The following is a 16,020-nucleotide window of genomic DNA, read 5'->3' as shown; positions in this document are numbered from 1 at the left end:
TTCCAAGAGCCTTTTGATGATGCATGAGACTGTAATCAAAACACCAAACTCAACTCTTATCAATACTGCATGCCCTTTTTCAGTTTTGTGGCAATTCATATGAAATTGGTTTTACTGTCTGACAACTTATTAAAGAGAGGAATACAGAATGACCAATGCACACTTCCTCATTCCTTCAGAAGTGTTGGTTTTTAACGTGCTCATGAGGTCATTTCCTTTTTGGGTAAGATAGTCAATTGGCCTAGAAATAAGCACACAACTCATCAAATCCACACTATCTGAAGAGAGTACAGTTGAGAGTTGAGAAGAACCATGGTTGAAGTTAGTCGTGCTGTTTTGGGATTATTTGTGACCATTGGGTTCCACATAGCAGGTAAAACAGTACACAGATTAGCCTATTATTTAGTTTACTTTAAAGTACATCTCTGTAATCTGGATTTGTATTAGTTATTGCATTTTAAAGGATATGACTGTATGTGCAAACAGATGAAGACAATGTTTAAAGTAAAATATATGGAACAGATATTCACATGGAGATGTAATACTCTAAGCATAATATAGGTAGTAGTACTGTACATTCAATATAGACTTGGGGTTATCAGGATACGTGTACACATCATGTTTTTGTATAATATTACATTAAACATAGAAAGTTTGATCATTATATTACTGTATTTATCAGCATTTAGATTAATTTACAAAGTGAAACAGTATCTCTCACCATTCATGAAATGCATTTCTCTCCAGATGGAGGCTTTTCCAATCTTCACCAAAAAGTAGGAGAAAACATCAGTCTGCCGTGTAACAATGTGGTTTTACCAGGCTGCTCCTCTACTACATGGATCTTCAATAGCATTGAGCTGGTTGGTCATGGAGTAAAACAAAATGGGTCAGGCAGAGCAGAGAGACTGAGCCTGGGGTCCGACTGTTCTCTGATTGTTCTTAATGTCAAAACTGAGGATTCTGGACGCTACACCTGTCGACAATATCTCGCAAAGGGAGGGAAGCAACACGGGAATGATGCAGTGGTAGAGCTGTCTGTTGAAACCAGTAAGTATGTAAGTTTCAAGTGGAAATACAGGGCTGACAGCATCCCATGAATGTCTGACCTTAACATAATTAACAATGTCAGTTCTGATCTCAGTAATATTATGCATGTACTATCCAAGTGAAAATCAGGAGTGATTTTAAATAATCATTAATTATAAATCTGTAGACTGCTCTTTATTTTGAGGTTTTCAAATATTTGTAAGGTATAGCATCAAATAGTTTAACTCCAACCCCTATAATATGCCACCAACCTCAACTGTTTTCTGATCTAACGAATGGAATCATTACCTCATATATAAACCTTTTACCAGGCAGAGTTTAACATGGGTGCAGTACAGTTGTGATATTAAATACAAGTAAAAAAACAGTAAAATTGTCAATCACAATTATAGTGACTATTAATCTTTATAGTTTATACCATTAGGAATGTCAGATGTGATCCAAAGAATACTTACAACATGCACTAATGTTATTAAGTTAACATCAATGGTCATTACAATAAAACCGAAAACGTAATAAAATAGTAACAAAAAACTTTTATTATGATTAGAGCGTAGTAAGCCACAACATTGAACCAATATCAGCTACTCCTTTGTTAAATCAGTGATGTACAATGTTTGGATTGTATGTATGTATGTGATCCTGGTTTGTAACATCATACAGGTCTCACAACACCCCTCTCCACCACTTCAACACCATTTACTGTGGGTGGAGCAGTAGGTGCAGCACTGGGTGGAGCCATTGGTGCAGTCCTGCTCTGCCTCCTGGCTGTCATCATCATAGTTCACAAGAAGAGAGCCAGTAAGTTACCCTCATTGCTGCTCATAGAATGTATGGAAAGTATGATTTTGGGAAGCCACATACATATCTATTTTGAGCAGGTATTGATTCTCAATGTTTGCTGTTTTCAGAGAACCAAAAGCCAAACAATGACTCTCTTGTGAGTATCACTATCTTAGTTAATCACATTCAACAAACATGAACAGTGAACTGAAATTCTGTTCACTTTTGCCAAATTTGCATAGGCTCTGACTACAGACATTGTTAGTAACACCACAGGGAATCAGCAAACCCTTCCTACTAATGAGGACAAGGTGAGAAAGAGATACCAGTTATTTCATGTTATTAACTCCAAACATTCCTCAGTGTGTTTAACACATATTTAATTGATTCAAATAGAAACCTTGAATCAATCATTGAGTCACTTAGAAAAACCCTGTTTGTGCTGAATTCTTCTGGTAAAACTACACCCCTAGGATGGACGTGACGATGGCCCCACCTATGTCACCATCAACCACCCCAGCCAAAACAAGGCTGCTCCAAAACCAGATGTAAGTAAAGATACAGTACTACAGTATTGAAACAGTGTGTAAAGGCATCTTTCATAGGTTGTTGAGTTGTGTTGTGTTCACAGACTCAGCAGGAGGACATGGTGACATATGCCTCAGTCAATCTCTCCTCATCTAGTAGAAACTAGAGAGCCATAAAGCGACACTGGTGACCACAGAGATCTCTATCAACCGTCAACAAACCTCAGGGAAAGAAAATAATTGTCATGAGAACCACTGCAGTCACGCCATATCTTGTCAGTTTTCATGCTATGTAACCATTTATGAAAACCATATGTATTTGTTTTAGAAATGATACATTGCTTCTACACTGATATACTTTATCTACAAGTATTATATTTATTAATTCCATCTCTAATACACCTATAAACTCCTGTAAAGGAAAGTACTGCAGAGTATTGGTCTTCTGTTGATGTGCGGATTCAGAGAAGAGGAGTTTGAGCACCTCTCGTTTCCTAAATTTGCTTCTGCTATTCAGTTTTTCCATTGATTGAAAAATTGACCACTGTGACACGGACACATTTTTTAAACTATAATTTGTATTATTTCTCGTTACTAACTTCTATGCAAGCATCTTACTGGCTGTCCTCTGGGGCTAACTGAAAATGCACCTTTGTCCTGTTACAGACACATGTTTACTCATTTGTATTCCAAATAAATGGTCTTCCATTTAGTTTTTTATTCATGAATGAAGTTGATCATTTCTGTGTCCAATCTCCATTGACGTCCATTGCAAATTGGTTAGAGAGTGTAGACAGATAATATTATGCAGAGTACATGCAGTATGACCTGACTTTGCAGAGTTTCAAAACCATACTTCACATTCTTCAGACCAGGTCAAGCATCTTCACATGCAATGATCCACTATATGGAGAAAAACCGTTGTGTGTTGTTGTTTTTTGCGCAGGATAACAAATGATATACTGTGGTATGAAATACTTCCTATTTTAGTGGCATTTAGTACGCATTGAAACAAGTCATCGTCTTTCTTCAATACGTCCCCTCATATCTCCCAACATTGTTGTGAGAAAGATAAGACTCAAACACAAATAAAGAGGAAGTTATTTTTACATGCTTTATCTGCATAATAAACCTGCTGGCATTTCAGGCTAAAAATGGCTAAAACTTTGTTCACGAGAGTTGGTCGGTAAGTGAGATGACCCAAAGACCCTCATTTAAATCCCGGAAAAGACAAGGAATAGAGGAAGTGATGAAACCAGAGACCCTTCTGAAATCATCCTAAAACTTCAAAAGATTGTTGTTTTTACGTATATGGTTTTATTGAACCTACCAGCAATGTGCTTTACATTGAGTGTGGCTGGCTGAGCCTCCACTTGCAATTCATCATTGAAACAAGAGATGGAGCCACATATTGTTCTAGCCATCAGCAACAATGTGTGTGAATGAACTGTGAGTCACATTGAACTGTTATATTGTAAGCAGAGAAATTCTAAGTACTAAAACTGTCAGACTTAAAGTAGTTGTCATTCCCTCCTAGTAGAATCAGTTCACCACCCACCAGTATTTTGACATTTTAAGTTCACAGTTAAGCTTTTTTACACTTTGGATTGTATGTATGTGTGTGATCCTGGTTTGTAACATCATACAGGTCTCACAACACCCCTCTCCACCACTTCAACACCTTCGTTTTCTGTGGGTGGAGCAGTGGGTGCAGCAGTGGGTGGAGCTATTGCTGCAGTCCTGCTCTGCCTCCTGGCTGTCATCATCATAATTCACAAGAAGAGAGGCAGTAAGTTTTTTTTTTTTTTTTGGTCGGCATGATTGTTTTTCGCCCTTTCTGGCTTTTAACCTGTAGCACTTTGAGATTTTAGTTAATATAAAGTGCATTATAAATACTATTATTATTATTATTAAGTTTGGGACCTCCTTCTCGGCGCCCCTGGATTGGAGTGCTGGATGGCGGTCTTCTGGTTCTGGCTCAAATCGGTCCGCTGGAACCTGCTCCCAGATCAGCCGCTGCGAACGGGTCTCCACCCCCCTTGGTGTACTCCCGGAGGAGTACCCCAGTGGGGATGAGACAAATGGCAGGTTGGAGCAGGCACCATGTGGAGGTGCACCTGCTCCTCCACCGGCCCCTGGCTCTCCGTTGGGACCCTCCACCGTGTTGTTCGGTGGAGCAGCCGTTTGGCAGTGTGTCGCATGGATCCATGTTGGCCAACCCTCCACTTTCACAGCTGTGTGAGTCACCAAGAGAACCAGGTATGGACCGGTCCATCTCGGTGAGAGGGCAGTCCTCCGTTTGTGCACTTTCACGTACATGTAGTCTCCCGGTTGATAGGGATGACATGGCTCCCCAGGAAGGGCAGCTTTCACCTGTGAATACACAACCCTAGCTGCTCTAGTTAGGGCGTAACAAAAGTTTAACATTGTATCATCCATCTGGTGGAGGTCTCCCTAAAACTATCTCATGTGGGGAAAGTCCATTCCTCGTCTGGTGAGTGGACCTCATGGCCATAAGAGCTAGTGGGAGTGCATCAGGCCATTTTAGGCCAGTCTCTTCACATATCTTGGCTAGTTTGTTTTTCAAAGTTTAATGTTGCCTCTCCACTGCCCCCGCAGACTGTGGGTGGTAAGGACAGTGGAAATGCTGGTTGATCTGGAGCGCTATACAAAGGTCCTGAACAATTTGACCTGTGAAATGTGAACCTATATCACTGGACAGTCTTATATCTACAGATCACATCTCTCATGAGAATCTTGGCTACCGTGGTAGCATCAACTTTCCGACATGGGTAGGCTTCTACCCATTTTGAGAACATGTCAACAATTACATTTACATTTATTCATTTAGCAGACGCTTTTATCCAAAGCGACTTCCAAGAGAGAGCTTTACAAAGTGCATAGCTGATCATAACAACGAGATAGCCACAAAACATTGCGAGTAGCCAAAACATGAAGCACACATTGTGAACAACCAAAATAAGTGCCAAAGGGAAGAACCATAAGAGCATGTAGTTAAACAAGTTACAATTAAACAACATGAACTGCTTTAAGTGCAAGTGTACCTGTGGAAAAAAGCAAGCAACAATAATAAAACAATATATCACAGCGAGTACAAAAATGTAAGTCAGTTACCACTAACCACAAGAGCAACAAGTCTCTAAGCAAGAGTCATTGTGATCCTTGAGGAAACTAACATCGGGTCAAGCGAACCATTCCTAAGTACCGTTGTACTCCCGGAACAAGTGCGTCTTGAGCCTTTTCTTGAAGGTGGAGAGACAGTCAGTGTCTCTGATGGAAGTGGGGAGTTGATTCCACCACTGGGGGGCCAGACAGGAGAAGAGCTTGTGTTGGGACCGGGCGGTCTTGAGCGGTGGGACCACCAGGCGGTTGTCTGAAGAAGACCGTAGGTGACGGGTGGGGGTGTAGGGCTGCAGGAGAGACTTGATGTAGACGGGTGCAGTCCCGTTCACTGCTCGGAAGGTCAATACCAGGGTCTTGAATCTGATACGGGCCATGATAGGTAGCCAGTGGAGAGAGATGAGGAGCGGGGTAACATGGGAGCGTCTGGGTAGATTGTAGACCAGGCGGGCCGCTGCGTTCTGAATCCTCTGAAGAGGGCGGGTTGCACATGCTGGGAGACCAGCGAGCAGCGAGTTGCAATAGTCCAACTTGGAGAGGACAAGTGCTTGGACTAGAAGCTGGGTGGAGTGCTCAATTACAAGTACATACTCAAAATTACAACACTGAATGAAATCAATTTGTAAATGCATAAAAGGACCACTTGGTGGCGGATGGGCTGCGTCTCTTCTCTTTGGTTCCTTTCCGGGATTATGCTGCTGGCAGGTATGACACTGAGCACAATGTTGCTCAGCCTTTGGGGAAAAACCAGGTGCAAACCAATCAGTATTTACTATTGAGACCATACCCCCCTTGCTCGTATGGGCACAGCCGTGCGCCATGCGAGCCAACCAAGGGAACAGTTCACGTGGCGCCGCCACGCGGCCGTCGGGTGGCTCCACACTGCTGAAGTTGGATCTTCCACACAGCCAACAGATAACCAACCATCCCTCTCAGTGTTATCAGCAGCGGCTTGAAGGTCCGCCACATCATAAAGAGAGGGAGTGTGTGTTTCCGGTTGCTGGGACACAAAATTGAGACCTGGGACACATCAGAGGATTTGGCCACAGCCTTTGTTGCTAAATCAGCTCTAGTATTTCCTCTTGAAACATCATCTGTATTGTTAGTATGAGCCTCACATTTAACAATAGCTAGCTTTCTCGGTAGGAGTATTGCAGACAACAAAGGATCAATCATCTTTCCATTCTTGATTGCTCCACCTGAGGAGTTAATGAAACCTCTTTCACGCTATATGGCACCAAAAATGTGAGTAACTCCAAATCCATACCTCAATTCAGTGTAAATATTTACGACCTTGCCTTCTGACAAACAACATGCCCTTGTCAAAGCAAACAACTCTGCCTGCTGTGCAGTGCATTGTGGAGACAGTTTACCAGATTCGAATGTCTCACTGTCCGTGCAGACCGCATATCCGGAGTTTAGGGAGCCATCCCATGCTCGTGACAAAGATCCATCTACGTACAACACAAGTTCAGCATTATCCATCTGTTTGTCAAACAAATCAGGTCTGGGTGTTAGCACTTTATCGACAACCATCTCACAGTCATGTGGTTCACCATCATCAGGGGTGGGCAACAATGAAGCTAGATTCAATGGGGAGCATCTATGGATCGTAATGTTACTTTGAGTTCATACTTTGTAGCTCTAGTGGCTGACAGGTGTTGCACCTCCTGTGAGGGTGGGGGGAGGAGTGGGAAGTGATTTGGCCCCTGCTCCTGTCCACCAGCTGTCTCCAGTGGCCCCCACCTTCGTGTCGAGTGAGAACACTGTCATGCTGCTGCCCACGTCACCTGCCCTGCCTCCACCTTCACAGGCTACGGGGGGGTCCTGACTCCGTGCTGGCAGCAGCGGAGGAGGTTGTCAGGAGAAACAGTGAGGGACTCGACGTCGAGCAACGAGATCAAGAACAGCTGAGACATCTCCTGACGGAGTTTAAAGACTGTTTCGCGTGGGGGGAGCATGACGTCGGCCTAACTCACCTGGTGCAGCATGACATCGAGACGGGCAGCACTCGACCAGTCAAGATCAGACCTCGACGCATTCCACTGGCGAGGCAAGAGGCTGCTGACAAGGCTGTGGAGGAGATGGAGACGGCGGGTTTCATTGAGCCGTCTAATAGCCCGTGGTCGGCTCCTGTAGTCATGGTTCTTAAAAAGGAAGGCAAGCTGCGTTTCTGTGTGGACTATAGAGGGATGAATGCTGTCACTGAGAAAGACTCTTATCCCCTTCCCCATATCGACATGAGCCTTGACTCGGTGAGGGGATCCTCCTGGTTCTCTTCCCTGGACCTACGTAGCGGATATTGGCAGGTGCCCCTCGCCCCGGAGGCCCGGGCTAAGACAGCGTTCTCCACCCACCGGGGCCACTGGCAGTTCAGAGCGCTGTGTTTTGGGCTGTGCAACGCTCCTGCCACGTTTGAGCGTCTGATGGACCGGGTGTTGTCGGATGTCCCCAACCGGCAGTGCCTGGTCTATTTGGACGACATCTTGGCTCACGGCACATCCTTCGCCGAGGCTCTGAAGGCACTGAGGGCAGTGCTGGAGAGGATGGTGGGGGCGGGTCTGAAGCTGCACCCTGAGAAGTGTCCCTTTATGCGACGGGAGGTGACGTTCCTGGGCCATCGTGTAGGGGGGAGGGGCATCAGCACCGAGGCCGATAAGGTGGAGGCTGTAAATAGCTGGCCTACTCCGACGTCAAAACAGCAGATAAAGAGCTTTCTGGGGCTGGCGTCCTACTACCGCAGGTTTGTGAGGGGGTTTTCCACCATCGCTGCTCCTCTCACAGGCCTCGACTACGCTAGAAAGCTCCAAGACCGGCTCGAGACAGCCCACGAGTATGCCCGGCTTCAACTGGAGAGCGCAGGTGCGAGACAGAAGCGCAACTATGACACACACACACGAGGACGAAACTTTGACGCCGGTGAACTGGTCTGGCTGCACAACCCAGCCAGAAAAAAAGGTTGGTGCCCGAAACTGGACAAAACCTGGATTGGGCCGCGTCGGGTCCTGGCCAGGGTAGGAGAGGTGGTGTACCGCCTGCTGACAGGGGGCGGCGTGTGGTGATCCATCGCGACCGCATGGCACCATACAGGGGCAGACAGACGATTGGTGTTGACACTGGGCATGGTGGAGACAACCAAGGACCTGACACACAAACGGAGCCCTTGCTTCAGACTGACACACCCACTGGGACCCCAACTGGGACAAGGACCAGGTCAATTGTGGGGGAGGAGGGGCCCACGGACAGACCCAGAAGGGTCGGGAGACCTCCTTAAGTCGCCTTAAGGACTTTGTCTGCGCCCTCGGGGTCGAGGGCTTGTAAAGGGGGAGGCTATATGGCGACCCTGTACTGTAGGAAGTGGACTAAGAAATGGTCAGGACATTATTGGTGGATTACGGGGGGTCACCTTGAAGTTCTGGGTGACAACAGGTGTTATAATGGGAGGTTTTGGGCGCGTTTGGGGTTCTTGAGATGTGGCTGTTGTGATGGACCCGTGTTCCACTGCTATTAACAACTGTTGGTAATCTGCTGTGTTAGCCTGTTGCTAAAGACTTCCATTAGGTAAGGGGGGTTAGTTTAGGTGTGGGCAGTAGCCTAAATAGCTGCCTGTGTATTGTGATAATAAAAAGCTAAAAACTGTAAAATAGCACATCTGTGTCTCCAACTTATAACAAGGGGACGCTACAGTATTTATATATAATATTTACAGTCAGGTCCATAAATATTTGGACATTGACACAATTTTCATCATTTTGGCTCTGTATACCACCACAATGGATTTGAAATGAAACAATCAAGATGTGTTTTAAGTGCAGACTTTCAGCTTTAATTTCAGGGTATTTACATCCAAATCAGGTGAACGGTGTAGGAATTACGACACATTTTATATTTGGCCCCCCCCTTTTTAAGGGATCAAAAATAATTGGACAAACTAACATAATCATAAATCTAATTGTCACTTAATACTTGGTTGCAAATCCTTTGCAGTCAATGACAGCCTGAAGTCTGGAACCCATAGACATCAGACGCTGGATTTCGTCCCTGGTGATGCTCTGCCAGGCCTCTACTGCAACTGTCTTCAGTCCCTGCTTGTTCTTGGGGCATTTTCCCTTCAGTTTTGTCTTTAGCAAGTGAAATGCATGCTCAATTGGATTTAGGTCAGGTGATTGATGAGGTGGTATGCTTTGGATCATGAGCAGTTCCTTCCCTTCTCCATACTCTTCTCTTCCCATCATTCTGGTACAAGTTGATCTTGGTCTCATCTGTCCATAGGATGTTGTTCCAGAACTGTACAGGCTTTTTTAGATGGCAAACTCTAATCTGGTCTTCCTGTTTTTGAGACTCATCAATGGTTTACATCTTGTGGTGAACCCTCTGTATTTACTCTGGTGAAGTCTTCTCTTAATTGTTGACTTTGACACAGATACGCCTACCTCCTGGAGAGTGTTCTTGATCTGGCCAACTGTTGTGAAGGGGTTTTTCTTCACCAGGGAAAGAATTCTTCTGTCATCCACCACAGTTGTTTTCCGTGGTCTTCCGGGTCTTTTGGTGTTGCTGAGCTCACCAGTGCGTTCTTTCTTTTTAAGAATGTACCAAACAGTTGATTTGGCCACACCTAATGTTTTTGCTATCTCTCTGATAGGTTTGTTTTGATTTTTCAGCCTAACGATGGCTTGCTTCACTGATGGTGACAGCTCTTTGGACTTCATATTGAGAGTTGACAGCAACAGATTCCAAACACAAATACCATACTTGAAATGAACTCTAGACCTTTTATCTGCTCCTTGTCAATGAAATAACGAACTCCCTTTATGAGGGAATAACATACACCTGGCCATGGAACAGCTGAGCAGCCAATTGTCCAATTACTTTTGGTCCCTTAAAAAGGGGGGGGGCCACATATCAAATGTGTTGTAATTTCTACACCGTTCACCTGATTTGGATGTAAATACCCTGAAATTAAAGCTGAAAGTCTGCACTTAACCCTCGTGCTGCCTTCGGGTCACATGACCCAAAGGTTCATAACGAACCATCGTTGTGTTTACCCAATTTTACCCAATACAAAAACAAATAAAAATAATTTTCTTTTAACCTTCGCAATGTGGGGGGTCTGAGACAGCCCAACGGTTAAAAGAAAATGCTTCACTTTGTTTTTGTATGCGGTAAAGTTGTCGCAATACGACGGTGGGTCACAATGACTGATGGGTCAGAATGACCCGAAGATAACACAAGGGTTAAAGCACATCTTGATTGTTTCATTTCAAATCCATTGTGGTGGTATACAGAGCCAAAATGATGAAAATTGTGTCAATGTCCAAATATTTATGGACCTGACTGTATGTAACAGGTTGGAGTGGGATAAGTCAGGGAGTCACCTAATTCACCTGGTTCTGTTTCACGTGACCAAGCCTAGCGAGTCACCTGACACTTTCAATTAAACGCAGGTAGATGGCACGCCACAAAGGTTCAAACAGAAAATAAATTACATGTGTGGAGATATTGTGTTAATTGCAGACCCTACTGCCCTTAGGGGATCTTGGATGTTGGGGAGGGTTATTGACACAAAGAAAGATTCAAAGGGAATTGTTCGTAGTTTGAGTCTGAAAACAAAGACAAGTGTTTTGGATAGACCTATTACAAAGGTTTGTTTACTGTTGGAATATGACATGTAAATATGTAAACATGAATGTTCGATATGTGTATGTGACGCTACCTTCCTGCATGAATGAACTGATACACGTATACTGACATCCTGGATCGATACATGCCCTGGAAGAAGATTTTGTGCACACATACGCGTACATACATCACACACCACATACAAGTGCAGCACTGGACATTTGAATTGCACATGGCCTCTTGGCACAATGGACTGTTAAGTTACACTGAACATAAGATGGACTCTAAACAATGATTTAACACTGATGGACTTTGTAATAACCTGATTTGTAAAAAAAAAAAAAGGAAAAGGAAAAAAAACATATCTACTGATGTGGAAATGGCTTAACATGGCTCCATATTGTTGTTTATTTGTTATCGTACCTGTTTAGCCGGTAGCAATAAGGGGGCCAGTGTGTTTTAGCTAGAATTTCTTTGAATTGAAGGTTGAGCCTATGACCCTGCTGGCAGAACCAAGTATTGACACCTGGAATGATTGATTGGTATCGCCTCACCTGCGTAAATTAGGAGGTGAAAACCTACTAGACAAAGGCATTGGGCATTGTGTTTGGTAGAGAGCCTGACGTGTGGAATGGTGGAAATTTAGAGACGCTAGCAAGCATATGGTTTTTCAATTGCATCTATCTGTTTTATTTGCACCATTTACTTTATCATTTATTTTGTGACAAAACCTACATTTAATAAACATACCGAACTATTGAAAACTCCTACGGCGTCAAGATGGAAGTGACTTATTAGAGGACACTACAGTCAGTCTTTTGTTTGCCATCAGAGCGTGACAAACGCAGTAGTGAGAGCACTGCTTGCGTTGGGATTTTGCCAGCGGTGATTAACGTGAAGCGGTGCACCGTGCTAAAAATACTTTCTTCCGTCTACAGTCTATGACATCTGATGTCATTAGACTGTTACAAAGGGGTTGGGTGTCTCCAGCGACAGGGGAGGACACGTGGCAGCTGGTGGTCCCAAGGATCCTAAGACAAACTGTGTTAGAGCAGTTACATGGGGGCTTAGGCAGTGGACACTTCGGGGCGACCAAGACATTGAGACGGCTGAGGAAGGGGTTTTACTGGGGGAGACACAGACGAGACGTGGAGGACTTCTGTAGACAGCGTGACAGCTGTGCGGCCCGGAAGGGTGACGGATGTCACGGTGACTCGCTAGGCTTGGTCACGTGAAACAGAACCAGGTGAACCAGGTGACTCCCTGACTTATCCCACTCCCACCCGTCACATATATATAATTGCGCAGATCCCCTTGTCAATCATCTAGCACCCCCTCAGCATCTGCACTGAAAATGATCTGGCGCTGCCCCTGGGGGTAAGGGATAATGCCCGACGAGGTGTACAATATCATCCAATAATGGACGATGCGGAGGCCTGAACTGTCCGACGCGCAGCGGAGTGCAGCTATACATATATTACACATCTAGGTACTAACTGATGGATGGACAATTAAATAATTGAATCGAACATTATTTCTACTTCTTGTACATCATTTAGGTTAACATTGGTTGTCTTGAAATGTGCCAAATACATGTGGTCTATGGCTTCATCTTCGTCGTGGGCATCACTGGGAACGGCCTGGTGGTGATGGTGCTTGGCTGCCAGCGCAGGTGAGAATAAGCAGTCTGGACTGCTACCTAGCAGTGGTCAAAGCAACAGACACGCACGCCTCAGGCATGAGACAGCTACTGGCACAGATACTGGTGTATGTAGGTGAGCTAGGTCTCTAGCCTCATCCCTTATCTCTCTCGTGCCCATGCCTCAGATGTACTTGATACATCTTCACTTGTATTCTCCGTCTCCTGATCTAACCACCAAATCTCTTTGTCTCCCTTATCCCCTTCTCCCTTTCCAGGAGCCTGGTTGCCTGTGGCTCTCTTGGCAGTGTCAGACATAGTGTTTGCCACGGGAAGGACACAGGAAGCAGGAGATGGGGTGATGGGGTGCCAGCGCTTATACCCAGCTGACAACGCTCCTCTCTGAGTGTCGGTGTTCCACCTGCAGCTGGTGTTGGCGGGTTTGGTGGTACCGGGCCTAGTTTTGCTGGTGTGTTACTGTGTCATCGTGTCCAGGTTGACCCGCCGCGGCCCTCTGGGGGGGCAGAGACAGAAGCGCAGAGCTGTCAGGACCACTGTGGTCCTGTGCTTCTTCCTGTGTTGGCTCCCGTATGGTGCTGGCATCACATGCGTCTACAAGTCCTTCCCAGGGGCTGTAGTCTGGAGGTGGTGCTGGGTGTGTGGCTGGCAGTGGCTGAACCAATGGCATTTGCCCACTGCTGTCTAAACCCACTGCTGTATGCCTTCCTGGGGGCGTACTTCAAGAGCTCCGACAGACGGGCGTTGACACTAAGTCGCGTCGTCTGCAGTCGGAAGATTCTACCTCGTAGACGCCCAGGAACCTCTACTAGCACAGAGTCTGAGTCATCTAGTCTACACTCCAGCTAACAGAATATGGGTGTGGATGTAGGTGTGGTTTGGATGAGGGTGTAGATGTTTTGTCCTGTACATGAGTAGAGGGTAGTCTGCTGATCCATGACTTGCCCTTGTCTGAAAGATCAACCTTTCTGTAAATATGGTCTGTGGGTTACTGTTGTTGTTTTTAAGTTTGTTTATATACAATAACATTTCTAATTACATATTCTCACTTTTTGTGTTACTCTTCCTGTCTCTCAGAGTGTGTGTGTGTGTGTTAGTTTCAACTATTTTGGAGGTGTTCACCCCCTTCCCTCTCCAGTTAGTGCTGGTAGTCTTGGATGTGTCTATATCACTGTCATCATCATCACACACCCAACTATGACTCAACTTTGACTCATGATGGTTTCTGAACAAACGCATGTCAAAAGCACTGAAACATTATATTGAGAATGTAACTATGTTTTCAGACTAGTGGCTTGGACCAGGTGTATGCTTCCTCCTCCTTATTTTAGAATAAACAGGGAGCAAAACACATTATTAAAATGCCACGAGTGGTGGTGTTGTCGAATGTCCAAATATTTGCGTGTTCTTACATTACATTTTACAACTGATATTTCTGTATCTTTTAAAATAAGTTTGTATACTTATTATGAATATGGCATAAATTAAAAAGCACACCAAATATGTTTTTGCTTCTTGTTTCCCCTTCAAAATATTAAGAAAGTATAGAATGAAAAAGGGTTCTCTTCTCATCTTACTGTGTGCAAGAGGTAAAAGTGAAATGTGGCAGCCTCACTTAGCTGAATAAGTATCATTACGGATGAATTGAGCAATCCTGTGTAAAAATAGACCTTAAACTTCCCCATTAAATATTCCCCTTGAAACAAACGAGCATGGTGGCCAGGCGTGTCCTGAGGGCGTGGGTGTTCTAAAACGTTTGACCTGTGCTGTATACTTTGAATAACTAAAGTAATGTCTAGATATGGATCTTGGCACCAAACTAATCAAACTTATTAATACCACATGCCCTTTTTTATTTTAGTGTCAATTTGTATGAAATTGGCTTTCTTGTCTGACAACTGTAAGAGAGGAATAGAAAGACTGGTGCACACTTCGTCATTTTTTCAGAAGTGTCGATTTTAAACGTACTCATGAGGTCATTTCCTTTTTGGCTAAGATAGTCAGATATACTCGAGGAAAAGGAACACAAATCATCAAGCCAGGACAAATCCACACTATCTGAAGAGAGTACAGTTGAGAGTTGACTGGGAAGAGAAGAACCATGGTTAAAGTTAGTCGTGCTGTTTTGGGATTATTTGTGACCATTGGGTTCCACATAGCAGGTAAAACAGTACACAGATTAGACTATTATTTAATTTACTTTCGAGTACATCTTTATAATCTGGATTTTTATTAGTTATTGAATTATAGAGGCGATGACAGTATGTGCAAACAGATGAAGACAATGTTTAAAGTTTAATGTGCAACAGATATTCACATGGAGATGTTTCTTATACTCTTAAGTGTAATCTAGATAGTAGTACTGTACATCCAATATAGACTTGGGGTTATCAGGATACGTTTACACATCATGTTTCTATATAATATTACATAAAACAGAAAGATAAATGATTATGTTATTTATCATCATTTTGATTAATTTACAAAGTTAAACAGTAGCTCTCACCATTCATGAAATGGATTTCTCTCCAGATGGAGGCTATTCCACTCTTCACCACAAAGTAGGAGAAAACATCAGACTGCCGTGTGACAATGTGGTTTACACAGACTGCTCCTCTACTATATGGAACTTCAAGAGCACTGAGCTGGTTGGTCTTGGGATTATAAAAAAAACTCAGGCAGAGAAGAGAGACTGAGTCTGGGGTCCAACTGTTCTCTGATGGTTCTTAATGTCACAACTGAGGATGCTGGACGCTACACCTGTCGACAATATCTCACAGAGAGAGGGAAGAAACACAGGAAAGATGCACGTGTATATCTGTCTGTTCACACCAGTAAGTATGTCAGTTTCAACTAAGTGGGCTTATAGAGAAAAGAACATGATGAAACCTAAGATTGATTTTGAACCCTAACATCTCTTCTCAGTCACAGTGTCCTTGACTCCACCAGTAGGCTGTGACTTGAAATACAGGGCTGACAGCATCCCATGAATGTCTGACCTGAACATAATTAACAATGTCAGTGCTGATCTAGTAATATTATGCATGTACTATCCAAGTGAATAACAGGAGTGATTTTAAATGATCATGAATTATAAATCTGTAGGCTGCTCATTATTCTGTTTATTCTCAACTGTTTCTCAACTGTTTTCTGGTCCAAACAGATTTAATCACTACCTCTATGTCCACAATTTCCCCAATCATGAAGGGTATGTTACTACCATATGAACCTTTTACCTGGTGC

The 16,020-nt window shown here is 44.0% G+C and overlaps 1 protein-coding gene and 1 pseudogene across 1 annotated transcript; both read left to right on the top strand.

The window, feature by feature from the left end:
• The first annotated feature begins 273 nt into the window (after positions 1–273).
• Positions 274–3,041, top strand: LOC134024822 (uncharacterized). The gene is made up of 7 exons (XM_062467531.1): positions 274–373; positions 748–1,050; positions 1,714–1,851; positions 1,962–1,990; positions 2,076–2,144; positions 2,307–2,381; positions 2,465–3,041. Exons 1-7 carry the CDS (start codon positions 313–315, stop codon positions 2,525–2,527), a joined length of 738 nt encoding a protein of 245 aa, XP_062323515.1. The 5' UTR covers positions 274–312; the 3' UTR covers positions 2,528–3,041.
• A 9,659-nt stretch (positions 3,042–12,700) lies between these two features.
• On the top strand, positions 12,701–13,808 carry LOC134025137 (C-X-C chemokine receptor type 4-like; annotated as a pseudogene).
• The last annotated feature ends 2,212 nt before the right edge of the window (positions 13,809–16,020 follow it).

Source organism: Osmerus eperlanus, chromosome 8 (assembly GCF_963692335.1).
Source record: "Osmerus eperlanus chromosome 8, fOsmEpe2.1, whole genome shotgun sequence".
NCBI lineage: Eukaryota > Metazoa > Chordata > Actinopteri > Osmeriformes > Osmeridae > Osmerus > Osmerus eperlanus.
Note: the sequence above shows the minus strand (reverse complement) of the source record. Positions and strands in the feature narration are given on the sequence as shown.